The 26,868-nt window shown below is 48.9% G+C and overlaps 1 protein-coding gene across 2 annotated transcripts in view; it reads right to left on the bottom strand.

Annotated features, from left to right (window-relative positions):
* Positions 1–26,868, bottom strand: part of MYOM2 (myomesin 2) — a 103,014-nt gene that overhangs the window by 69,005 nt on the left and 7,141 nt on the right. For both annotated transcript variants that reach the window (XM_021670185.2, XM_064369783.1), the window contains exons 3-13: positions 26,614–26,769; positions 21,782–21,920; positions 21,463–21,620; positions 20,022–20,114; positions 11,085–11,173; positions 10,924–10,974; positions 7,913–8,077; positions 6,766–6,927; positions 3,642–3,783; positions 1,144–1,343; positions 461–511 (exon numbers count right to left, since the gene is read on the bottom strand). In XM_021670185.2, coding sequence (XP_021525860.2) covers positions 461–511; positions 1,144–1,343; positions 3,642–3,783; positions 6,766–6,927; positions 7,913–8,077; positions 10,924–10,974; positions 11,085–11,173; positions 20,022–20,114; positions 21,463–21,620; positions 21,782–21,920; positions 26,614–26,769 — 1,406 coding nt within the window. The remainder of the gene's footprint in view (positions 1–460; positions 512–1,143; positions 1,344–3,641; positions 3,784–6,765; positions 6,928–7,912; positions 8,078–10,923; positions 10,975–11,084; positions 11,174–20,021; positions 20,115–21,462; positions 21,621–21,781; positions 21,921–26,613; positions 26,770–26,868) is intronic.

Below are 26,868 nucleotides of genomic sequence, written 5' to 3' on the forward strand. Positions count from 1 at the left end.
TATAAATAAGGACCAAGAACATCCTTTGGCAGGAAAGACCGTTTCAATTAAAATGTCAGGAATGAAATTTTTGCTTAGAAAATGTAAAGCGAATTTTTTACACACACGATTTCACTAACACAATCTGTGAGAAAGGATCTTACATCAGCCAACACCCACATTTAGCTTTAGGCTCGTTTCTTCCCTACCAGTCCCCGAAGGAGCACATTCGTAACCCCACGTGAAAGGCGAGTCTGAGACCCGCCCCCGACACCCTTTTCCCTCTGTCTTTCTTGTTTTTGTGTGTTTCCTTTTTCTGATTTCTGTGGACACTGGGCTTGCAGGCCCAACCTGCAGTCTTCATTTGTCCACGCAGAGACTGTGCCCAGCAGGGGATGTTCTCTATCCATCTCTCCCATCTCTAACTACAATTCCAAATCCCCAGGGGTCAAGCAGCTGGAGTGAGTGGGGAGCTACTCACCTTCAAGGTCATCCTGATAAATGTCAATCTCCTCTCCCTCCAAATGAACAGCTGTGAAAAGAAACGTTGTCACTTGATTTGACATGCAAAGGTTTCCCAAAAATCCCCCATTTTCCCTAATTCGGTGCCTGCTGCGCATCACCTCTGCATTAGGACTACAACCTGTGAGTCCTCTGGGGCCATCCTAGCTGATTATAGAAGTGTCCTGGTAATAGTTAGCACTTCTCAGCTCTTTGTGGTGGATGCAAAGGACCATGTGGGTAAGAAAAATAGAGTGGCTCACTTAAAACCACAATAAAGGACCCAATCCCATTAAGGAATCTGTGTCATGCAAAATTAAAACTCAGAAACAGGACGGCCTTCTAAGTGTCATTATGTGCTGAAATTATATCACTCATGGAATATAAAGGTCTAATTCTGAGCCAATTTAACTGGGATTCCAGCAAAGAGCTTTCTGGAGGTGAGGCACATTCATTTTAGAGTGTAAATGTCAGCCTGGCTGTCCCCATTCCTACAGCGACGCTAGCAGAGATGTCAGAGAACAGTGACACGGCCTGTGCCACGCTCTGTACACAGGGCGTGCTTACAGCTCACATCGAGTTGGGAGGGAAAGAGGGAATAAATCACACACAAACAGCCAAAGCTTCCCGGGCACCATGAAAACCTAGGCGTGAGCGGCCTACCTGGTAACTTTCCGAGGTCCATGGGGTCGAGAGCAGCCACAGCATCCGACACCCTGGAGGGTCGGCTGATGCCTGCACTGTTCACTGCTCTCACTCGGAATATGTAAGACCGTCCTTCAAAAAGCCCCGTGACTGGGTATTTGCAGATTTTCACTGGTGCATCATTGCACTGAACCCAATTGTTCGTTCCTACTTCACATCTTCAAGTTAAAAAAAAAAAAAACAGAAGGGCAAATGTGGCAACCTACTAAATATATATAGGTATACACATATATACACACACCAATTATAACAGGAAAATATCTCACACCGGTAAGATCCATGTTGCTAAAATACTGACTTGTATAGATAAACTTTAAAAGACAGAGCTATTTAGAAAATGCAATACATATATTATATGTAATATCTATTATATATGTAATATATACCCATGAATCTTAATAATTTATAGCTGAAGATCAATTCCTGTCATCAAACACAGTTAGGCAAAAATGTCCTCAAAGTTATTTTAGCCATATCCTGAACAGTTCTTTCTCCAACTTACGCGACATAGTCATGGCACCCCCAGGGAAACAGGCTCAGCCCCCTCTGCCTCCAGCTCCCGTCCCTCTCTGTGGGGCCAAGGGCATGGGCTCCCCGGGAAAGCTGGCTTACAGTCTCCTGGAATGACGTTAGGACATTCTACAATGGTTCTCATGTGGAATTTGGAAGTCTTTTGAAAATATTAATTCCTGACCAGAAACCTAAAAATATAGGAAAGATTAACCTCCATTATTCACAGGTTTAAAAATGTAAAAACAAAACCTTCTTGGGAAGCCAAGGTGGGCGGATTACCTGGAGTCAGGTGTTCGAGACCAGCCTGGCCAACATGGCAAAACCCTGTCTCTACTAAAAATACAAAAAGTAGCCAGACATGGTGGCAAGTGCCTGTAATCCCAGCTACTCAGAAGCTGAGGCAGGAGAATTGCTTGAACCCAGGAGGTGGAGGTTGCAGTGAGCCAAGATTGCGCCATTGCACTTCAGTCTGGGTGACAAGAGCGAAACTCTGTCTCAAAAAAAAATAATAATCTTCATGTTAAATCCCCAGAAAAGAGCCAGTTCAGAAAATCAGTCCTCTGGAGGCTGCACTTCAACCCCAGAGTGGTGTCTTCATCTGGGGGAAAAAAACCACTCTCCCCCCAAGCATCCAGCATTTTTAATGAAAGCTCGCTGATCCACCTGCCCTGGCCTGTTTTAGCCAAAGAGAATGACAAGGTTGAAATCAAAAGTCTGGCAGGAAAACCTTCAACTTCAGGCAACAGCTGGCAAGTTGCAAGCCTGAAGGAAGGGCAGGGGAGGAGCTGCATCCCCCACTTCCAAAAGGTTCTGTTCCTTTGATTTTCACGTTTGCTCTTTTTGCAATGAGAGGAGGCGTGTGGATTGTTAACTGAGATGGCGCAGGAAATGGTTTTTGTCAACATGGCCGGAAAACTAATCAGCTGTCCCAGGAGAAAAGAGGACCACTTTGAGGGTTTGTTTTTCTTGTTCTTTTTATTGTTGCTTAATTCAAGGTAAGCCCTGAACAGCACTCACTACTATTCCCAAAATATTACTTTGATGGCGAACATTTCAGCCCAACAAGCAGCTTCATTGGAAGAGAAAAGAGAATTTAATCAGCATTAAGTTAAAAAAAAAAAAAAAGCCAATTTCCTCTTTTTTTTCCTGAGATAATCACCTCATTTTTCTGTTTAATATACATATAAAATTTTACATTTCTACCAGGAACCATCCTCTTACACTATCTGTCTCCTTTCTAAATTCATTTTCTTTAACTATAATTTACTCTAATAACTGGAATTTGCATTTAGGGCATAAATTGCACATCCAGTAAACCCACTGACTCTGTTCATTATGCTTCCCAGGCACTGAGCACTGTCCCCAATACGGGAAGTCAGAGTTAAAACCACACTGGCTCCAACGATGACCTAAATGTAAGTTATCAACTCAAACACGAACTCCAATATTTCATACTCTGAAGCTCTGGATTTTTTACTTGGAAACAGGAACACCTTACTCTTCCACAGAAAAAAGGAATAGAGCTTCAGTAGAAATGAGCTGGGATTCTTCAAGCCACTTTGTCTCTCAGGAGGGAAGGACAGTTCCAAACCTCAATTCTCCTAAAGCCAGGGCCCTCTCTGGTATGGGGCGCAGCCCAGACCTCAGCAGAATCACAGCACCGGGCTCAGAGCGAGCCTGCGGACATTGATGGGGTTGGTTCCTGGGTGTGCAACAGGCAAACAAGGCTCCACCTTCAACTAAAAGAAACCAAGTGTGGTTCTGCCGGGCTCAGCCCACTTGGCGTATTTACCAATCACCTAATCAGGACTTTACACAACCAATTAGCCATATACCTAGAATGGGAACCCCAACCTGCGTTGAGAAAGATTTCCCAATATATCGTCCATGGTAAGATTCAATGCAGCAACATTTTCACTACCAGAAGAAGGCAAGGCACTCACCGGTCCACAAAATAGCCCATGACGGGGCTCTCGGTGGTGGTGTTGGGCGGCTTCCAGGTCACGATGACGTAGTCTCGGTTGGCATCGTGGCACTGCAAGTCCATGGGTGCACCGGGGGCCCCTGTGACCAGTGGGTCAGCGTCTTGGGGCAAGGAGAGAAAAGGCACATGCGTGTCATTTAAAGGCTGCAGTCACTGCACAGCCTGTTCACAGCTCCTCCAAGCTCCAATTCTATCCACTTCATTTCATCCACTGTTTAATCCTCGTGTTCAAATTACTAGAATATTTCTTACTCTGGTAGATTGGTGACAAGAAATATAATAGTATTTATGAATTAAAAAGCTTCAAAACCTAGAATCCTCGACAAAACACTCAAATCTAAAATTTTCCATCATTAGATCCCAAGTTAAAGGTCATCTTCTCCCGGTCGTGTTATATTGCATAACATGAGCGGACAAAACAGTAACAATTTGGCATTTCCAACACCTGAGAAATATCACCTGAGACACTCTTCTATTCAGAATCCTTAGACAATTAGGTGACTTACTCTTTTCGCCAATTTTGAGCAAATGTTTGGGACAACGTTGTATCATTCATTTCTCAGTCTATTGACCATATGGCAATAAGTTTTTGTTTCTAAATTTTAATAACAGCTGCATGAAAACCAACAGAGCAACTTAGAAAGTTAATACACTGAATGTTTATTTTCTTATCTAAAATATGTATTTATTTGGTAACCGTGGCTGTCCTGTGATACATTCTTAGCAGTGTAAGCACTATCCAGTTTCCTGCTCATGTATCCTCAGTGTATTAACAGCTAAGGATTTCTTGACATTGAGCCAAATAGTTTCCTCTCACGTTCAAATCCCTCGGAAAGCGATGAAAATGGTTAAACTCTCCACCCTCGCTGTATTTTCTTCCTGTTGGTGGTGCTGAGTGAGCAAGGTGATTTGAGCCATGTTGTATTCACTGCCTTTTTATGGGACGGACCGTCACACCAGCAGGCATATGCAGAGGATGGAAGGGACAGTTAGCACCCACCTAATAACAGCAGTGGAACTTGGTGGAAGTGTCTAACCTCACAGACTTGCAAGCTTATGCTATCTTGTGGGAAACGAGGAAGGTGAGATGCATTTGGTTGACATGTGTTCTATTTCTTTTCAGTGAAATATTCCTTAATGATACAGTCCTTCCTTTAAGCCCTGATCTAGCGGAAGCAATGGAAAAAATAATCATGTTGAGGTACAGATGCTTCCTGCACCCCCCTGAAGCTGGAGGCAGGTGGGAAGGCGAGAACCCAGGCAGCAGGTAAGGACGGTCAGGATGATCAGCATGCACCTGGGAGCACGGGAGCCCAAAGAGCAGCAGCAGCCACATAGCGCAGGGGCACTCTGACGCCTTCCTTGTAGGTCAGCTGTGCCTCAGCAAGGAGGCTGCCCCTAAACCCAGAGGCTCCTGAGGTGCAGCCCAGGCAGGAGTGGGAGAGGAGTGGAACAGACACTGATGAAAGCATAGGTAAGGCCGGGTACAGTGGCTCACACCTGTAATCACAGCACTTTGGGAGACCAAAGCTGGCCGATCACTTATGGTCAAGAGTTCAAGACCAGCCCGGCCAACAAGGTGAAATCCTGTCTCTACTAAAAATACAAAAATTAGCCGGGTGTGGTGGCACACGCCTGTAGTCCCAGCTACCTGGGAGGCTGACGCAGGAAAATTGATTAAACCCAGGAGGTGGAGGTCATGACTGAGATCGGGCCACTGCATGCCAGCCTGGGCAACAGTGAGACTCAGTCTCAAAAACACACAACAGGCCGGGCGCGGTGGCTCAAGCCTGTAATCCCAGCACTTTGGGAGGCCGAGGCGGGTGGATCACGAGGTCAAGAGATCGAGACCATCCTGGTCAACATGGTGAAACCCCGTCTCTACTAATACAAAAAAAAAAAATTAGCTGGGCACGGTGGCGCGTGCCTGTAATCCCAGCTACTCAGGAGGCTGAGGCAGGAGAATTGCCTGAACCCAGGAGGCGGAGATTGCGGTGAGCCGAGATCGCGCCATTGCGCTCCAGCCTGGGTATCAAGAGCGAAACTCCGTCTCAAAAAAAAAAAAAAAAAAAAAAAAAAAAAAAAAAAAAAACACACAACAAAACAAAAGGTAGGTGGGCCCCTTCTGCTTAGTCACATGATGCCAAAAATACTACAACTTTACAGCAGGAACTCACGCTCCAGGCTCCAACTAAGTTTAAATCCCAGCTTCTCTACCCTAGAGACATTCCTCATGCCTCTGAGGCTCCATGGATTCATTTGGAAAACTGAGAACAGTATTTCCTTTTGCTATTGTTGTAAGAATCCTACGTTACATACACATGGATGTTTATGTAATATACACACATACATGTGCACACCTATAGGCTATATACAACAGACATTTTATATATAGATATATATATCTATAAATATATCTATAAATATATATATCTATAAATATATATATATATATCTCACAAGTTTTGTCTTTCTTATCCTAAATTCAAATTAGTGAAGCCTCCAAGGTGAGTCTGCTGTGAGGACAAAATGCACCCAGGACCCAGCACACTGCCTGACATAAAGCTCCCGGTGATGGCTGGCTGTCTTGGCCACAAATGTCTTAGCACGAGTTTCACTGGAGTGGGTGGTGGAGGTCACGGCACTGCCTGTCGTCATCATGTCTGTTTCTCCAAAGCCAAAGTCCAGAGGGAATGAGTCACTAGCGAGAGACTAAGGAAGCTCTTCCCTGGGATCCAACACTGTGGCCCTCTTTATCCTTGGCCTAAATTCCCTGAGAATGAGTGAAGCTGGTACACTCACTCTTAGGAATCACTTTTCAAATGCTAACAAGTATACGAACGATCAAACAATGACAATTCTGATCTATTCCGGATTGCATCCCGATTCTTCTGTCTGCTGTCTGGAGGAAGCACCTGGCATGTCTGTGCACCGAGGGAGAGTTGGCACCACACGGGGGTCTCCAAGGAGCAAAGTGGTCTCACACCCTCCTGACTCGTTTCCCAGCGCCTCCCTCCCCCCGGGGCCACCTCCCGTCCCCGGGCACACCTGGGGTCTGCACCCTGACAACCCTGCTGCCGCACCTCTGACAAACAGGAAGGCGCTGTGGTCGCTGACGCCACCCCGGGACACGATGCGCAGGGTGTACAGCCCCTCGTCATCCTTGTGCAGGTGGCTGAAGGACAGGGAAGCCTGGCCTTCTCCAAAGAACATCTTCGTCCACTTGGACTCCTTTACCAGCACGTCTGAAAGAGCGATAACACAGAAGGTTTGCATCCGAAATCACCCCAGCAGGCAAAGAAAGCCTGGAGGACACCAGCGCCATCTCATGGCGGGACAGGACAGTGGAGCCAGACACCACGAAAGCCACAGAGCCCCGAACTGACCTGGTAAAATCCCAACTACACAGAAGCAGAGGTGTGAATGGAGCAGCCACAGCCCAGAACACAGGCTGCTACTTGAGCAGGTAAAAGTGGGACGTGCTGCGAGCGGCCGCCAACTTTGTCCTCAGGTGAGCTGGGTTCACCTGGGGGCTCACTGCTTCTCTCCTGGTCGGTCGCTGCCCCACCCAGCTTCCTCCTGCCCATGATGGGATCACAGGGGTGGGCAACTAAAGGGGCTCACATCTCCAAAGAACCCAGCATAGACCCTCCGCATCATCAAATGCTAAAACAAAATGACTGGCAGGAAGAAGAGTAGTACTACTGAGGTAGCGTTTCTGTGTGGAGACAGCACACAAGCTCCAACCAGCCCCTTCCACGCAGTAATGGAGACAGCACGCACGCTCCAACCAGCTCCCTTCCACGCAGTAATGGAGACAGCACGCACGCTCCAACCAGCCCCCTTCCACGCAGTAATGTAGACAGCACGCATGCTCCAACCAGCCCCCTTCCACGCAGTAATGGAGACAGCACCGCACGCTCCAACCAGCCCCTTCCACGCAGTAATGTGCATCAAACACAATCGACATCACACCAGGTCATTCCTTCTGTCATTGTACAAGCAGTCAGTCCCTAAGTGACTGCTCTAGATTCAGGGTCTCCCTCTTCAGGATACTCCAAGATGAGGTTCAAGGTCAATGATGGGCAGCCAGGTTCTCCACGGTCCCTCACTTTGTCTGGAGCTGACCCAGCAGCAGAGACAAAGGCCACACTGACACCCACGTTTAAAGGACATTTCTACCCAAAAGCCTCCTGCTGTGCATCCGGGTCTGGGCCCTGTCCTACTCACCGTCGCGGTACCACTCGGCACGGGGCTGCACCCGCTTCAGGTCAGGCGTCACCAGCATGGTGCACTTGAGAGTGACCGTCTCGCCTTCTCTCCTGAAGGTGACCCCAAACTTCTCCAAAAACTGGACATCAAAGTGCGTGTACGGAATCACCGACGACAGGGGCACTGCACAAAAACAATGGAGACTCTCAGGGCCGAAGGGCAGGAGCGTTTGACAGCAGGCACACTCAGGCCGCCAGCACAGAAGCACGTCTTTGTCACCGCCACACGGCATGGAACACCCATGGCCATGTCCATGCTCCAGATGGAATGTCTGTGTCCCCCAGAATTCCAGTGTTGAATCCCTGACCCTCAATGGGACAGTATGAGGAGGTGGGGCCTTTGGGAGGTGATGAGGGTGACGTGAGGTCATGAGAGTGGGGACCCCAGGGCAGGGTGATGAGCGCCCTTGGAAAAGGAGGAAGAGGGCAGACCTTCCTCTCTTTCATGTGAGGACGCCGTGAGCAGGCGTCATCTGCAACCCAGAAGGAGGCTTCTCACCAGAACCCATGCCTGCTGAGTCTCAGATTCTGCCTCCAGAACCGAGAGTGTCAATGCCTGCTGTCTGTAAACTGCCCCTGCCATGGTGTGCTGTTCCAGCAGCTGAAGCTGAGACAAGCCACTGCTGAAGAATTAAATGTCAAAAAGTCAATTTTGTGTTGTCGTTAGAGGCAGGGCTGAGAACCTGACTGTGTGTGAAGAGTGAAGGTTGAAATAAATCCTACCTCAGCCTCAAGCTGTGGCTTCTGGCAAGCCACATGGACTTTGAGGCTACGGCTGCCTCATCTTCAAAACAAACGGTGGTATTTTCATCCGTAGTTTCATTTAGAGTGCACCCAAATGGACTAACTGGGTCCAGAGCTGTCAGCCTAGTTACATTTCAAAAATATGTGTGGCAGGTGGAGAAGTACATACGTGTCAGGAAAAAAAATCTATACTGAATTTTTAAAACCAAAAGAACTGTATGATTTACAGATATATGCATGTAGGGGAGTTTAAACAACAGCTGCAGGCCAGTACGGTGGCTCATGCCTGTAATCCCAGCACTTTGGGAGGCCAAGGCAGGAGGTTCACTTGATCCCAGGTACCACCTGGACAATATGGTAAAATCTCATCTCTACAAAATATAGAAAAATGAGCCAGGTTTGGTGACATACACCTGTAGTCCCAGCAACTTGGGAGGTTGAAGCCAAAAAATTCCTTGAGCCAGGGAGATCGAGGCTGCAGTGAGTCAAGATCTCACCATTGCACTCCAGCCTGGGCTACAGAGTGAGACCCTGTCTCAAAAACAAACAAAAAATCAAAAAGCCACTGCAAACATCAGGAGGGTGGTTTCCTCCCAAGGGTGTGGGAGATGGGCACGAGCAGCACAGGGTGCTTAGAGTGGAGTGGCACAGAGTGGCATAGAGTGCTTTCATCATCGCTGTGATTGTTTCCATTCTCGGAAAATAATCAAAGCTACCCTGGACTGTACACCGTAAAATGGTAAATTTTGTGTTATGCAAATTTGACTGCAATGAAAAACAACTGAAGCAAAATAGCAAGATATTTCCCTCTGTTAAACTCGGGTGATGAACATATGTATTCTTACATGGTGATCTATGCTGTAACTGTGCCACAGTTCTTGTTTGGGAGGATAACATTTTAATAGATAGAAGAGGCCCGGGGATGGGACCAGGTGACTGCCAGGACCTGCCCAGTTCATCAGTGCCTGGGGCAACTCTCCACATGGACTCCATGCTGTCCCAAGGCCTGGGTCTACACGCGGATGCCCAGATCTCCAGGCCTTCCCAGGCTCACCTTGTCCTGGTCCCTACCTGCCCTTTGGTGATCTTGGAAGCTCACTGAGTGTTGGACACAGCACAGCAATAAAATTCACACAGAAATAGCAGACAGAGGCCACGCCCAGAGAGGCCAGCAGCTGCCAGAAGGCTCCTCCCTCCATCCTCACTTTGGTCAACTCTCCACTCCCAGCACGTAGCCTGGAGCATCTAAGCCTCACATTACAGTAAAATCAGTGCTTCCATCAGAATGTACAGTTCCTCCCTGGGAAGTTCAAGCCAATCTAAATCTCACTCCCAAGCCATAAACAAGCTGCACTAAAAGTGCATCTATCATGCCCCAGTCCTCAAGATGCCCTCATGGGGACCTCCTCGCCTCACCTGACATCGGTCACCCAGCACATGGGACTGCTAGGATGAAGCCAGCCTGGGGCCAGAGAGGGCTTGGCCTCCTTTCAGGGCCATAGCAGTTCCCAGGCCTGGGGAGGTTTCTGGACCAAAGCCTGCTGTACTGCCCTCATTTTGACCTGAAGTCATTCGTTACAAGGACCAAGAGACTTTGGAGAAAAAAAAAAGTATCCTGGCAGGGCAGGGGGGCTCACGCCTGTAATCCCAGCACTTTGGGAGGCCAAGGTGTGTAGATCACCTGAGGTCAGGAGTTGGAGAGAAGCCTGACCAACATGGAGAAACCCCTATCTCTATTAAAAATACAAAAATTAGTCAGGCGTGGTGGTGCATGCTTATAATTCCAGCTATTCAGGAGGCTGAGGCAGGCAAATCGCTTGAACCTGGAAGGCAGAGTTTGCAGTAAGCCGAGATTGTGCCATTGCAGCACTCCAGCCTGGGAAACAAGAACAAAACTCCCTTTCAAAAAAAAAAAAAAGTATCTTTAAACATGAAACACAGCAACATGATGCATTCAGGTCAAAATTCTGGATGTCTCTTTTTTTCCAATTCAAAAATGTAAAGTCTCTCCAAGTGATGTTTTCACCAGTCTAAAAATACCACCTAACCGTAGAATTACATGGGAACAAAATGTCAGCACGCTAACACTGGCCAGGAGAAACTTGGAAGCGTTTTCTGAAATACAATTTTTGTAAATACATTTGGCCTTTAGGAAACCTCTTTTTCAAATTGCACACTATGTCACTAAACATTTCACTGCACAAAAAGGAAACCAAAACCACTTACATCCAATCGGGAGTCCCACCGAATGGAACGGCTCCTCATCTCCCCGGAACCCTGCAAGACAGCAGAGTGAGTGCGGCAGAGATAGAGAATAGGAGGTGGAGGGCGCCCCGGGCGAGAAAAGGAGGTGGAGGGCGCCCCGCGAGAGCCCGCCTGGCACTCACTTCTCACCACCACTGCCGCGTTGGTGGACACCTGACCGTGGGCGTTGGTCGCCACTGCCGAGTAGGTTGCGGTATCATCGAAGTCTGCCCTTTGAGAGAAAAACAAGAGAAAGTCTGCAGGACTGTTCTGTGAAAGTCAGTGATTCCTCGAAAGCAAACCATATCACGTGGGTCATTTGTCCCTGAGTGATCTGTGCGAGAACAATGCCAACTCTGTCCTTGGAACGGCGAGGTAGCACTCGGTATTAGTTATAGACAAAATGAAGGCTGGATCCCAGACGAGGGTGCAGCTTTGACTTTAAGAATAAAAAGGTACTGGCACTTCTGAAAATCCTTTGCTCATTCTCAAGGAGAAGCCTCGATTCCACTCTGGTCTTATTTTTCCACCTCTGTAGAATGCAGGGTTTCATCTTGTCCATGAACAGCCTCCCGTGACCTCGAGCTCCAACAGAACCACTCACGACGGGATAATACAGAGCCTGCCTGGGAGAGCCGCAGACCTGCTCCGTGTAGGAGCAAGAATGCTGCCACAGAAGAAGGCAGAGCTCTGCTTCAGGGAGGCCCTGAGCCATGGCTGGGAGTCCATCGCACACGGGAGTTGTTCCCATGCAGGGAGTCCATCACGTGCCAGTTCTAGGGTAGTCCCGGAGCTTCAGCTTTGCTTCACTCTCCCACGTGATCCTGGTGCACACAGGCATTGAAGAGCAGCACCTGAAATGCTCTCGACCTGGTGTGCACAGGCATTGAGGGGCTGCACCTGGATGCTCTCCACCTGGGGTGCACAGGCATTGAGGGGCTGCACCTGGATGCTCTCCACCTGGGGTGCACAGGCATTGAGGGGCTGCACCTGGATGCTCTCCATCCTTTACTGCCCCTGAGATAAGAATCCCAGAATGAAGCCACTGAGAACCCATCAAAGCCCTCAACGCAGCTTGTGCCTGGCACACACAAAGGGTTCCAAGGTGCAAATAGAGACTGATTAACTTCTAAGTGACAAATGCCCTGTTCCAAAAGCAGATTCTACAACCCCACCCAGCTCCCCAGTAGCATTACCATGCTAATAAAAGGCAACGTCCAGAATCTTCAGAATCTTAAAAGTAATACGATCCCCAGACACGAATCACCCACTTAAGGGTGTACTGAAATGTCTGAATTGGACCCCAGCTGAGACACTAATGTGTGCTTATCTCTGGAAAAAAAACATGACTTAGGAATAGTCAAAAGACCCCAGGCTCACAAACCCAAGTCCCTATGGGGATGGGTCTTCTGGTTCCCCATACCCATGGTGCTAAAACTAAAGCTGCTTTTCTTTGCTGTGAACTGTCTTCCCACCAGCTTCCCCAGGAAACGGAGACAAGACAGGGTAAGGAAGAGGCGCTAAGATCGGCTGAGCTTTTACTCAACACCAAGCCCTCTGCAGGTCACTTCACATCAGCTGTTCCACGTTCATCCTCAAGTAGCCTGGAAAATAGACTCAATTATCCCACTAGGATGGTGAGAAGTCAACACGGTAAGAAGCTAGGTATCAAGGTCCATGTGACTCCAGAACGGCATTCTTTCTGGTAGCTTCTCTCCCAGCCATGGACACCTGGGCAGAATCTTAATTACGAAAAGAAACAACACAAAAAGTCCCCACTTTTGAGAAAAGCAAGAGTTACTCAAGTCTTACTTTCCAAACGCATTAAGAAGCCTATGCCTCCAGAGACAAAATTCATTCCTGGGAAGCTGTTAGTAATTTTATTTTCTTGTTCCACTAGGAGCTGAAAATATTTTCTTAGACCAAAAATTTCCATTTCTCCAACAAAAAGGGAAAGAATGTGTCACAGACCTGTGCTACCTACCGAGAACTCCTTCCCCTCCTCCTGAACTTCACATCCAGTTTCAGGATGTCACAGAAAGTCATCTGGCCTCCCTAACTGCCACTGCTCAAGGGACAGATCACATAAGCAGAGCACAGGCCGGGTCGATTTACAAACTAAGAACATTATCTTCTAGTTCACCTTGGAGGAATAGAAGCTGAACCACAAAGCCCATCAGCAAGGCTATAATTCTAGCCTGAACTCATTAGAAGCTACTCTGCTATACAATTTCCAGATTCGCCACAGGTACAGCCATGTCCCCAGGGACAAAGTAACAGTGTGTGTAAAACACACAAAAATCCCCTAGGTCAAGGCTTTCTCCAATGCCAAGCGTTAACAACCTGTGCTGATGTACTGTATAACTCACGCATACACACGCCCATAGGGAGTGCAATGTGCCGCAGCCTCTCGGAACACGCCTGGGCCTGGGGCCCGGGTGGAAGGAGAAACTGCTTCTCTGCAGGACCCTTGGGCATTGCTTGCACTTTGCTTGTTTACTTTGTGATTGGGTTCCTTCTTCTAAATAATAAAACCATTATGTCTTCATAAATGCATTCTCCAAACCCAGAGAGATTCTTCTTCTGGGATTCACCCTAACGAACCCTTCCTCCACAGCAATCCCGCCCCCACTAGCAATAACACAGCAGATGAGAGAAACAAGGGTGACAGCCTCCCACAGGCACAGCTGGAAGGATTCCAGTGCCAGGGTAGATGAAGTGAGCAAGGCAGTCTGTAAAAACTGCTTGATCGGAATCTGCTGAGGTGGAGCCTGTGCTGTGAACACACAAGCCAGGTGGACTCAGGCTCACAAGGAGGGAGCCGTAAACCAGAGAAGCACAGAGCAGGTGCACGGGCAGTTCCCATGCTGGACTCACGGAACGTGACCCGGCTGGACCGGAGCATGGGCTGTCCCCAGGCCCAGCAGATCACCGTCATGACCAGTTCCTGAGTGAGGAGGGCTGAATGCCTTGACCCACCTGCGTCCTCCAGGAGCGGGAATATGGACTACATGGACAGGGCTCCAGTCAGTCCCCTGAATCCTGAGTCCTCCCCAGAGCCACCCTCCAAAACCCTGTGCTGCCTGTAACGTGACGGCGACGGTGTCCACACTGTGTTCCCTGCCTTCCAACTCGGCTCTCCCACGTGTGCTGCACGTTTCTTCTGTGTGTGTTTGAGCCGTTTTTAATCTGTGATGTGTCTACTCAGCACATCCTCCACCAGTCAGGCCTCGAAGCCCAACACACACACTTCACATGGCCACGTAACTCACGGGCACCAGGGCCTCAGGCAAAGCTTCTCCCACCACCTCTGTGGAATTGGATAATATTCTGAGATGTCAAGGTAAAAATGTTTTCATTTGCAACTACTTGTCCTTGTGATTCAGTATTTTTTTTTTCAATATTGGGCAATAGAAAGAAGAAGAAAATCTAGGGGGAAAATAGCTGCTGAGGCTCTTACACGCCTGCAGCCGCCAGCCTCAGGTTCTCCTTCCAAATCTGTGCCTTCATGGGACCAGCCTGATCATCCTTACCTACTGACTTCATAATAAACATATCATGCATATTTTAAACTTCTAGAATACATGTATTGAGTACCCACACTTTACTAGGGTGACTTTGATGATTAAATGAAACAAATGTATTTGAAAACACTTTGTAGTTTTATCATATAATGTTAACCTTATACATTAGTAATTAACAGATATTAGCTGAATTCCTGAACCAAAGTTCAAAGAAGATTCCCTCTGGCCTCTCCTGCATGGAAACCCCTCCCTGCCCTTATAGTCCGATAAAGCAACACAATTTCCAAGTCCGATAAAGCAATACAATTTCCAAGCGTTTTGAGAACTGCAATTAATTGCTGTTTCACAGCTCGTCGGTGGGGGATAGCTAGGAGGGCTGCAGGCAGGGGAGCAAGCTTGTTTTAGAATGGAGGAAACAGGACCATTGGTGCCTAGAAGAGGAGAAGGAGGAGGGGGACGTGTTCCCTAGGCCACGGCCCCCTCGCCAGCCAGCAGCCTCTCCCAAAGGACAGGGAGCTTGTTTCTCAACTGACTTAAGGCATTAAGATCCCAGGGGCATGCAGCCTCGCGCATTAGCACTGATTAGCTCCCAAGTCACCCATTAGCACTAGATGCTCAGAGGCCGGAGCCACTCTGGGAAGAAGCCCTCCACCCGCTTCACCTCCACAGGGACTGCAAAACGCAGGGGCTTGTGAGCACTGATTCCAGGAGAGCGCGCTCCTTCTTTCTTTAAAGAAGCCCATCACCCGAGAAAACATTCCAACCCACTGGCTGATGGCGGTGGCCCCAATCCGTGCAGGGTGCGCCCTGCTAAGGAGCTTGGTCACCCCCAGGGTGGGCAGGGGTAAGTCAGGCCTTCTGGTTACGGTCCCCGCTACCTCACCCTTTTCTATTTCTCTTTCGTACTTGTTCTCTGCTGCATGAGGTCTGTCAGAACAGAGGTCCCTGTGTAGATTATACACAAACACACAGACTTGCCCAGGGAGGGAGGTGAGGGCGTAACGGGGTTGGATGGGGTTTGCCTTCTGCCTGCCCCAAGGCTGGGAAGAAGGGGGTCTGGGCAGAGGATGCAGCAGACTCGGAGGAAGGGCGGCCACTCTTGCAGAGAATTCCTCAACTTAGCTTTTGTCCCCTGGGGATTTGGAGGCAAATCACAGCTTTGCCCCATGTGCACCTCCCAAAAGACCCGGTCTTCCTCCCCTCTCTGAGGCCCCACACAAGCACTGGGCTCACCCCCAGGCTAATTCCAGCCTTTGCTTCATGCTGTGAGAACTTGCAAGCAAGTGAGTGAGAGGCAAGGGTTTTATTTCCTGTTTGGACAGCTTCCTAGAACAGATAGAGAGTCTTTCTGGTCTCAATTTATACAAACGTCCATGGGGCACTTTGGCATCCAGAGTCTCTGTTTAAAGGCCCCCAAAACAATCCCCTGGATGAAGCTGTTCTGTTCTGTCTTACAGATGGGGAGATGCAGGCTAAATGCCATATCGATTCTCACGGGCAGCTGGAGCCTCATGTCCTCAAATTATAACTGGTGATGACACTGGATTTATAATTTAATTAAATCAAAATTTAAATATCAAACTCTAAAAATAAAGTACAGGAAACATTTTGCCCTAAAATCATTCAGCAAGGAGTGAGTGGGGAGTGAGCATGTTACTTACAGAAAACCAAATAGATTATTCTATATAGATACTTTTATAAGAATATGAGAGTATCTTATTCTTTGAAGAACAAGGGCTCACATTGTAAGTCCCATGAGAAACTCTTATGAGCATATAAAGCAGTGTCAGTTACAAATTTAAAATCAAATAGTACCAAGGGGGAGCTCCTTTTTCGGCACTTTAAAAATTCAGCCACAGTGGCCAAGAAATATTCATAGGAATAAATGTCACTCATGTCACAGAAGGAAAAGCTCATTCCTGAGCCAATCAAGACACGGGCACCAACACATTCCGCCACTTAAAATGGCCACAGATCAGATGACTGGTGGCTCAGCAGTTTGGTATGAACAGCTGAGACAAGCTGTAATTTGTGGGTTTATCTCATTGCTCTTTTCCTGAAGAATATTAATATTTCATTTGTTTAAAACTTCCCAGGACCAACAAGAACACTGAGAGAAAAGCTGGTCTTGGAAATTTCCTTTTCCCAACTTTCCCAAATATTTGCACATTCATGCAAAATCCAAGTCCATCGTAGGGGACCTACACTGGCAGATCACTGAGTCGTGTTATTCCGAGGCGGATTAAACAACTTTATTTCACACATTCGTCCATTCTCTTCAAAGCCCATACAGTTCCCAATGTAAAGTTTAAATGTCGCCAACACCAGCGTCAACGTGACAGTTTTCATTTTTGAGAAAGGAAAATTGTTCTTTTCTTTTAAAAACAATGATCACGGTACAGCTTGGGAGCCAGCTGCTCAGGAACTCAGACCGACCTACTTACCCTAAACAGTCACAGCACACACAGGGGAGAAAGCAGACAGCCCCACACATCCACAAGCTGTCCCAGATGATGGCGTACGGTCTATGAAAACTCCCACAACCTTGGGAAATCCAAAGAGAGAAAGCTTCTCTCTGAAAGACTCAGAGAGGCTGGGACACGGTGTCCCCGTGCGCCTGTGCCCAATTCCGCTTCCTAGCCCAGGGCTTACCCCACTGTGGTGGTCACAGCTTTGAGAACACCTGGACCTGTCTCTTTCACTAATGTCCAGTCGAGCCCAGCAGCAAATCCCACTGGCTCTACCCTCAAAATCCGTCCAGAGCATCCGCTTCTTCCCGCTTCCCTGCTCCCTCCCGCTCCCAGGCCTGTGGTCCTTTCTGGGTTCTGGCAAAGACTCCCCACCAGGCCTGCCAGGCCCTGCAGCTTGTCTGCAGTCAGGGTGATCCCCTAGAGGTGAAGATGGCTCCCTCCTTCTCCCCTCAGCCCTCTGGGGTCTCCTGGCCTCCCTCTAGCAAAGTCACTGTCCTTACAATGGCCTGCAGGGTCCCCATGATTTGCAGGGCCATAAGCCATGCCTATGATGACTGGTCCTTTGCCAACCCTGCAGCCCAGGGCCCCTGATTCACTTCTCAGAGCCTCTGTGTCAGGCCCCACCCCCACCCCACAGCTCCAGGTCCCCTCCTGGCCTTCAGGCCTTCCTCATGTGACATCTCCATGAAGGTCCACCTGTTGTCTATTTCACAATGCAATGGGCCCATCCCTCCCTGCGCCCAGCACTGCTGCTGTGGCTGGCTGTGTCATTCACTCATCGATTGCCTCCTGATGCCAAAGAGTGGGGCCTGGAAGGCGGCGTCCTGGTCTTGGCCAGAAGCCTCCCAAGCCTCCAGAACAGCCCCTGATGCAGAGCAGGTTCTCAGTGAGCAGGGCCAAGGAGCCCGCCGGAAGGAGAGCTTTCCTAGAGAAACTCAGATTCATGTGGGGAAACGAGGTAGGATGCCCTGCAAATTTCAATCTCAACTATCACCTTTTAACAATCGGTTCTAGTGAATTTGCAGAGGGAGTGACGGTTCCAGCAGCAGAAAGGCCCCGTGCAGGCTCCTGGGAGGAGGAGGCAGGAAGGGGTCCCACACGCAGAGGAGCTGGTGGACCCCCTGACTCAGGGAGGGGCACCACCTGGCAGATGCCATGCTCAGGCTGCTGGGGTGAGCATCAGGAAGGGCTGGCTCAAGCCACGGCCCCAGGCAGAGTCAGAAGCAGGAGGAAGGGAAGGCAGGAAGAGAGGGAATTGCTGAGGATGCCGGGGGGAGGGCACAGGGCGGAAGCCAGGCAGAAGGAGAGAAGCCAGGCAGAGCCCGACTTTCCGCCAGGCTGGAAGGGACAAAGACGCCCTCCTTCACTAAATGCCAGTCACCAAATGCCAGGTTGGAGGGGACAGAGACGCCCTCCCTCACTAAACACCAGGCTGGAGGGGACAGAGACACCTTTCCCCACTAAACCTGAGGCAGCTCCTTTGAACCCTCTTCTCAACCATGCCCTGTGCTCGGCAGGCCCTCAAGAGTAAGAATCCCAGCAGCTCAGCCCAGCTCCAGCCCCTCTCTGGACAGCAGGTGGGCTCCTCAACCCTCTATTCCCAAGGATGTCTGATGGCCACGGCCTGCCTTCAGCCAGAACCCTGCTGAAGGGTGGGCTCGGCCTGGACCCCCCCACCCCATGTCTCCCCTTAGTAATTTCCCATCCACCCCACCTGCTCCTTGGTCTCCCCACCACTCAGAGCTGAGCCTGGTCTCTCTCCCCCCGGGAAAGACCCCCTCACTGTGGTCCCTGAAGGAAGTCTTGAAGTCTTCCTTACTGTCATTAACAAGCGTCAGGATAACTTTTTAACAGGATCCAATATATAAAAGCTTTTTAAGAGAAAAAACAAGACTTTCATTCTCAGCAGGCTTCTGGGGAGAAGAGGCAGGGCTGATCAAGGCTTGCGTTCACCGCCCTGTGCTCCTCCGAGCTCCCTCTGGGAATTAGTGGGCACCTTTTCCTCTGAAGAAATGAGGCCTAACCATGATGCACTCACTGCTTTCCAGTTTAGTCAGAACAAAATCAATGAAACCGTATATTCCAATGTCTCACTTATTTTTTACGTCATTTATACAAACATCCCTCGCATTTTCCTAGAAGGGATTTGACATAACTTGCTATACACACAAGCACACACACTCCACACCTCCCATGATACATAAACATATCAACATAACGTGCAGCTTCTTATTGAAGTCTCACAAAACCTTTGTCAGTCCTAAAGAGAAGATAAACTTGTTACTATCTGCCTCTTGATAATTGTTTTCATGAGGCATTAGTGGCTTATCCAGAGTCACGTGGTAAATGTGGCTTTCTGGCTGCTGGACAAGGGTGTGCTCCATAAGTTCTACTATATCAGGAACTATACCAGGCAGTCATGTTTGCTGGAAAAATTAACATCAGCGTCGTGGGAAAGTGTCACGATATACTACTGATGAAAAAAGCTGACTGTGTAATGGCAGGGTCTTCTGTGAAAAGTAAAAACCATGTATGCAGAGAAACAGAAAAAGAACAGCAGGGTCTCACTTTTACTTTAAAAATGAAGGGTGTGTGTCACATGAGAAATGAAGAAATGCCAGCTTTACGGCCACATACTGACACCAGGTGCTGGACGTATGGATGATTGTTTTTCTTTTATTTGACTAGATTTCATATACTTTTTTGATTTGTTATTAGAAAGAAAATGAAGGTGATCATTCTTTGAAGAGTCTGAACTTGGGGTGTGTTACTGGAACCTGGCAGCATGTGTGAGTGAAACCTTCCTGTACCACACGGCAGCCTCCCCACAGATGCTGTTACCCTTCCCTAAGCTAGCGATGGTCTTTATTCCCAGGATTTGCATTCCTCTGGCCAGACACTAAGGAAAAACAAAGGGAAGCTTCCAACACCAGTTCCATTAACTCATAAATGCTATTTAAAGCCACCCAGAGGGCAAACAGACTGGTGTGATTTGGCCTCAGTTACCCATCTGACTCCTTCCCTGGGGTCTGCAGTGCTGATAACCGGACGCCGGAGTCCAGAGCCCCAGCACGGCCGCCCATACCTGTTGATCTGCAGCGTGTGTACGCCGTAGGTGCTCTCAATCCTGTACTTCCCCGGTTCTGCCGCCTGGCAAATCAGACTGCCGTCTTTGTACCTACATGAGGGAAGCATGTTTTTAGTTTGAAGGCAGGGTTCTATTTTGTGTGTGTGCAATTCTGCCGCAGCTCCCCTGCGCCCTCTGAAGTGCTGCTGCCCCATTTCTGCACGTTTCCCTTAGAGCCTCAGGCGGGAGGAGGGCAGAGCCCTGGGGGTGAGGCCCCAAGCTCACTCTGGTTTTGATTTCTGAGATGAGAGCAGCATCGCCTCATTCAGACTCTCGAGGGATTCCCAACCTGCTCGATCCAAGATCTGCTTGGGCTTTGTTAGGAATTCAGGACTTGTCATTCCATAAGAAAACCTAGGGTGCTGGGTCCCTACTTAAGCTGCAGTGTAGCTCGTGTCTCAGGGAGCTCTGCAGGACCCAAGGCACCGACCCTGGTGAAAGGAAGGTGGCTTCATGGCTCCATGGCGGGGGCAGGACCACATCCGCCCCAGCACCTCCGCAGTAGAAGCAGGCGAATCTCAGCCTCCTGAGCCTGCCTTCCAAAGAACCGCAGCATCCAGCCATCAGCATGACGGGCCTGGCTGTGGCTCAGGGTCTCAACCCCACACGTAAATGCGCATAGACATATGTGTAACTTTAGCAATACACAGGGATATAAAAAGGGTCTCAAGGGCTTAAATATATAATTCTTCAATTGTCACAAACTTTGATTAACTGCAGCCCTGCAGTCCCAAAGCTTTACAGTTTACGCCTTCCACTTAGGAGTGTTCCATATTTAAAAGCAGACTCTCGGCTTTACATACAATCAGCAATCATGCACTCACCCTTGCAAAGGGGACAAGAGCCATATTCATTTAAAGGAAGTGACTTTTAAATAAAAACCCTGTGGGCTGGGCGAGGTGGTTCATGCCTGTAATCCCTGCACTTTGGGAAGCCAAGGAAGGTGGATCACTTGAGGTCAGGAGTTCGAAACCAGCCTGGCCAATATGGTGAAACCCTGTCTCTACTAAAAATACAAAAATTAGCTAGGCATGGTGGCGCATGCCTGTGGTCCCAGCTACTTGGGAGGCTGAGGCAGGAGAATTGCTTGAACCCAGGAAGTGGAGGCTGCAGTGAGCTGAGATCACATCATTACACTCCAGTCTGAGTGACAGAGCAAGAATTAAAAAAAAAAAAAAAACCTTCTGAACAATTTGTTGATTCAATGTCATGAGAATAAACATGTCTGCCTATTAGTTAAAGCAGATGTTCAGAGTTTCTATAAACATATTTCTGCATAGAGTTTCAAGCCAAGTGGCTGCCAGCACAGGCTCAACGGTGTTTGTCTCCTTAATAGGGATCTTCCTTAAAGAAAAGGCAGAACAGCTCTTTAAAACCCCCTGGGAACAGAGCCACTCACCACTGCACCACGGGTGTGGGAAATCCCTGCACGGTAAAGCAGAGCTTCACAGACATCCTCTCCCAGACGGTGTGGGACCGCAGCCGCACCAGGATCTCAGGAGCCCTGCTTATCCGCTCTTCAAACGAGTGCCTCTCCCAGGCCAGCTTGTCCTCCACCTGCCCCGAGAAGCAAGGATGGTCAGGTTTTCAGGCAGAGAGACACACTCTGCCCGCGGCCACTCAGGCACCACGCAGACAAGCTAAGATCTGTACCATGCAGACAAGCTAAGATCCGTTCCACGCGTTCCAGGGACCCAGCCACCCAGAGACCCTCCTACCATCTGCTGAATGGCGTATTTGTCCAGCTTGTCGCGGGCCTGGGAGCGTGCCAGGTGGACATTCTCCTCCATGTGGGCCAGCTCGCTGAGAAAGCGCTGTCGCTTGGCCTCGCCATAGGCAGCCACCAGGGAATGGTACCTGCAGGAGCCAAGAAGCAGACTCATTTTCAGGAATCGCAGAGAAAAGCACGTGAGCCCTGAAGGTTGGAAAGAGCAGGCCGTCCCCTCCCCTGGGCTTTCCTTAAGTGTGTGCAAGAAGAAAACAGGAGAAATGCTACTTCTGCTCATTTGTATCTCTCTTCCTTTTACGAGTATGTTTTGGTGTGTGAATACCATGCGTGATGAAGTTGTAAAGAAGAACATGTACATGATTTATTAATAAAAAATACAGGAGCCACACGCCCCCAACTTTCTTTCACCACTGAGAGTGCGCAATTGCAACCGCTTGGAGGCCCTAAGAGATGCTTTGGAGAATTGCTGTAGGCACAAAAAACAACAGGTAACCACACGCGCTGAGAGAGTCAGGAAGTTAATCTGAGTCTCTTAAAAATGGAGACATGGTTACTCATCTTCGTGTGCACAGAAACTCACATGCAGCAGGTGCTCAGTAAAAACCCGGCAACTCAGGAAATCAGGGAACCTTTCTGGATTTACAAAACAAAGGCCTTGGTGCTTTCAGAGGTCTGAGATTCAGCAGTTAGGTGCTGCTGGGCTGGAGATGCTTTTGACTTCAGTTCCATGATTTGAAAATTTAGGAAGATGGTGAGCTCCCATGTGTGAGTTTTCCTCTGCAGGGCAGTAAATAAAAACCATTTGTTTTCCTGGGAAGGAGGCAGTTTCTGAGTGATTTTAAGACGGAATTAAAGTCTTTTGAGTTTAAAAAAATACAGATAAGAAATGTCTGAATGCCAAAAATAATAGCAATAATAATAAAGGATTAAATAAGGGATTCAGCATCTTCACTCCATAGGGACTGAGAAATGTTCATATCCCTCATGGCTCACATGACATCTTGTGAACCCCACAAATCGCACTCCAACACGGGCAGGCCCGGGCTGCCTCCATGCTCCATGCTCTGAGATGCTCTGGAACTTCGCAGCGGCTCTTCCAGCCTCATCTCCCACCCTCGCCATTGCCTTCCCAAGGTCCCATGGAAATTAGGACGCTCACTGTTCTGCTGCCCTCTTGGATTCTGTCCCACTTGTCGGAAAAGTCTCGCTGTCATCCCTTTCAATCAACATTCTGTGCTCCCTCAAGGCCCCTCTCCAGTGCCATCTCTCCCGTGGAAACATTCCTAATCCTCCTCCCTCTGCTTTGAACCCCAGACCTCTTTGTATTTCTCTTATGGCCTTTATGGTCATAATTTGCATACATTTTATCCTTCCCAGAAGTAAGGACTGGCTACTTCTTACCTCTGTATTCCCCAGACTCAGTGCACAGAAGATGCCTAATGAATACTCAGTAGTCCAAGTTAGGCCGGGGAAGGTTCCTTCCCGGGTGGCAAGGACAGGAAGCTGCAGAGCCAGTCTGGGAAGGAGGTGGCAGAGGGAAAGGTGGCCACGCAGAAGCGCTGCCTGTGGCACTGTGTGAGCTACCAAGAGGCTGCTCGGCCAGGCCTCATCGCACAGAAAGTCCCAGTATCGGAGCTGGAGGGGACTGTGGCATCACGGCTGCCCAGAGATGTGGGGAGTGCAGTGGGAGAGCCGCTGTGGGTTGGTGGTGAGGCCTGTCCCAGACCAGGGTGCGGGGCCTCTGTCCAAGGTCCTTCCCCAACCCCACACAGCTATGATGGTCCAGCGCCTCCCCAGCAGCCAATAAGAATAAGGCCTGGTGTTAGGCGTTTGGGAAGTTCGCAACCAGAATTGCAGAAAACTCTGCAGCCTCTTTGACAAAAGTGAGGCAGGAGGAACCATAAAATATAACCATGCAAGGAATGTTGATTGACCTCCTTAGGAATCCAGGATCTCACCCCGCACCTCCCTGTCCCGCTCCCGATCAGACACACTGCCTTTCCCCGCAGTGTTTAGGGAACCGTCTCTTCGGGCCTCAGCTGTTCTGCACGCCCACTGCCTGGGACAGATTTCTCCCAACTCCTAATGGGCTGGCATCTGCTCCTCCCGTTTTCAGCCCCAGGGTCTCTCCCTCAGAGACTCTCTCCTGTGGCCCCTCAAATCACAGCCCTCCCAGTGTCGTTCATGCTTCCTCATCCTCCCCTTGCAGAGCTCGTGCCACCGCTGTACGCACATGTGTGTGCGTGTTGAATGACATGAGCCCTGCCCTGTGCCTTTGAATCCCAATCAAGTGGGAAAATGCCCACTTGGATCCCCCAGTATCCAGGTGCCAGAAGGAGTTCTAGGAATACATGCTCAAGGAATGAGCGAAGACGTCACATGGCCTCAGAGGTCCTGCAGGGAACAAGCCTTCTTACTGGGAGTGAATCCCACTGAATTGCAGGGACCAAGAAGACAAAGCCTGGTCACTGCCACTCAGTGCTGTGATGAGCTCAAAGGATCAGACATCTTCTCTTGTCACTGTTTACCTTTCTATGGGCTGTTTATGTTTGAGTTAAGAGAGCCTCAGCTAAATCTTAAGTCAACAGCTCCCTCATCCCCTAACCCTCTATGATTCAGAATAACTATTTGGTCTGGAATTCCTCCCACACCTAGCCCCAAGTCAGGACATTGAGGAAATATTCCTGCCGCTGGTGATCAGTTGACCGTGACGCTAGCTCACGTGCACAGAGTAACGTCATCTGTCTTGCACTGACTGTAAATGACTAGCCCTGGGACAGGCGGCTTGCAAGAGTCGGGGAGGCCCATTTTTCACCAAGACTGAAGGAAGACGTCCGAGGGATGTTTCCGATGGGTCATATCTTCCAGAAGGATGTGCTGAGTGCCTTCAGTGCACTGATGTCTCTTCAGTATTTATTTTACACAGGGACATCAGCTGTAACTCACATCAGTGAGCCCATAATTTCATCTTTTGCAAAGGACCAACTTGTCCAGTGCATTAAATTAATATCCACCCTGAGAGGTCAGGGATAAATACATGCTGGCGATGACACTTGCAGCCAGTGAGAGTGGTGAATTCCAATACGGGCTGGAATCCATGGAGCTGCTCATGTCACTCAGCACAGGCCCCACTCATCCCTCCAGGCCCTTCTGCACGATGGTAATAGACCAGGCTTCACAATAAATCTCAATTCGTGCTTGTCCAACTCATTGAGATCCCAACGACGTGTGTTTACTTTTAAAGGAGGGAAGAACTGATTTCAAAAAGATCTTCCCTGTGGAAGTCATGCACGTGGGTTGGGACAATACAATGCTGTGGGGCTGCTGACAACAATCTCATGGAGAGCATGAGGCGTGGGCTCACAAAGCTGGGACAGTCCCTGGCCTTGGTCCCCGCCTCTACTACGTACAAGAGACTGGAATTTAACGTGAGCACCCGAGGTGCAGTGAGAACACAACCCATCACCAGTTACTCGAGTCTCTTCTTTGAGTGAAATTTGGTATTGTAAGAGCATAGTCCAGCATGTTTTAATACAATTTCCAACAGCCAAGGCTGACATGAAAGTCACTGCTGTGGAAACCATGTGAATCACAGCAAGCCACTCACCGACCGTTCAAGTTACCACTTTACCGGGGGGACACTGAGCGATAGGAAGTTTATGCAATATGTTCAAGGTCACATCAATGTCTAAATGATAAAAATAAAATGATAAGCTCAAGGGTTCTATGGTAGCCCCCAAAACCTAACTACAGGTAGAAGAACCCTTTTAAAAGTAGTCCAATGCATCAAGATCCGGATTGTCTGAACGTCTACTTTCAAAGATTCTTTCACAAAAGAAATCTTCACTTTACACTAGAACTTATTTACGTGGCAAAATTATCCTATGACACTTAAACATAGTTAAAATGTTTTAAAATAAAGGTTAATCTTCTTGGCTATACATTGTTGATATTCAACAGATTACTTCATCATTCTGAAACTTTCAAAATGAAACATGTTTCCTCAAATCTCATTTGTCCTTCAGCTTCAAGTGCTTTGAAGATATAGAGAAAATTCCCAGAAGTAGTAGGGAGATGAGGGAAAAGCAGCAGGTATGAAACAAAGCCGTTCATTTTGTCCTTAAAAGATCAAAGTAATGTCACCATCTGTTTCTCCGTCATCTGGAAATAATTTTAAGACTGGCATTTTTATTAACCCGCCCTGTTCCTATGACACTTCACCCCATGAGCTGCCTCTGTTGAAATGTAAAGCATGACAATTTAAAGAATCCCTTCCCAACTTTTTAGTTTCCACATGACAACTGTTTAAAACCCTGGCTCCCACTTCAGAAGACGACCTTGCTTGAATCTGCAACCTTCACGGCTGTTCCTGCATAGCTGCAAAGGCCGCAAGTGGAAATTCAGAATTCATCTCACGTGGCCAGGTCTTGATGTTGTCAGGTGTGCTCATCCTGCTCTCTGTGGAAAGGGGCCGAGCTCGGCTTCGAAGCCACAGGCCCTGGAGCTCTCAGCCCGGCTGTGATACGCGTGAAACGTGGAACCCTGGGCAGTGTCATGAGCACTCTGGACAGCAATGCTCTCTTCTGCAAAATGGTGGGAAGCTCGTGCCCAGTGTTTTCTTGTTCGGATTAATTGAGATAATGGTGGTAAAGAGAAGCAGGTGATGGGGAAACAGCAGTGGTCTCCCTCTCGCCGCAGACCCGGCCTGTGTTCCATCGGCCTTCCCTCTCAGCTAAGGTCGCCCTTCCCTCCCTGCCCCACTGTCCCTCCACTGCGACCCCACGCAGGGCACCGGCAGAGTCAGGGAAGCCGTGCGCTCACCTGTTTCTGCTCTCCTGCTCCTCCTCTTCCTGCGTGCTTATCCGCTTCGCGCAGATCCTGCAGGTGGTTCTTCCCAGGGACGTCTGGCTGGAGGCTCTCTCCGAGGATGACTGCTGAGTCAGGGACTTCTGGGAAGACGTCTGGGTGGAAGCTCGCCTTCAGAAACACGGACACCGTTAGCAGACGCACACGCAGGCACAGTTCGAAAATTTATCTTGACATGCATCACTTTCTCTCTACACACCGCAAACCACA

The sequence above is a fragment of the Aotus nancymaae genome, unplaced genomic scaffold, assembly GCF_030222135.1.
Source record: "Aotus nancymaae isolate 86718 unplaced genomic scaffold, 86718_ANA_hifiasm-v0.15.2.pri h1tg000090l, whole genome shotgun sequence".
Classification (NCBI taxonomy): domain Eukaryota; kingdom Metazoa; phylum Chordata; class Mammalia; order Primates; family Aotidae; genus Aotus; species Aotus nancymaae.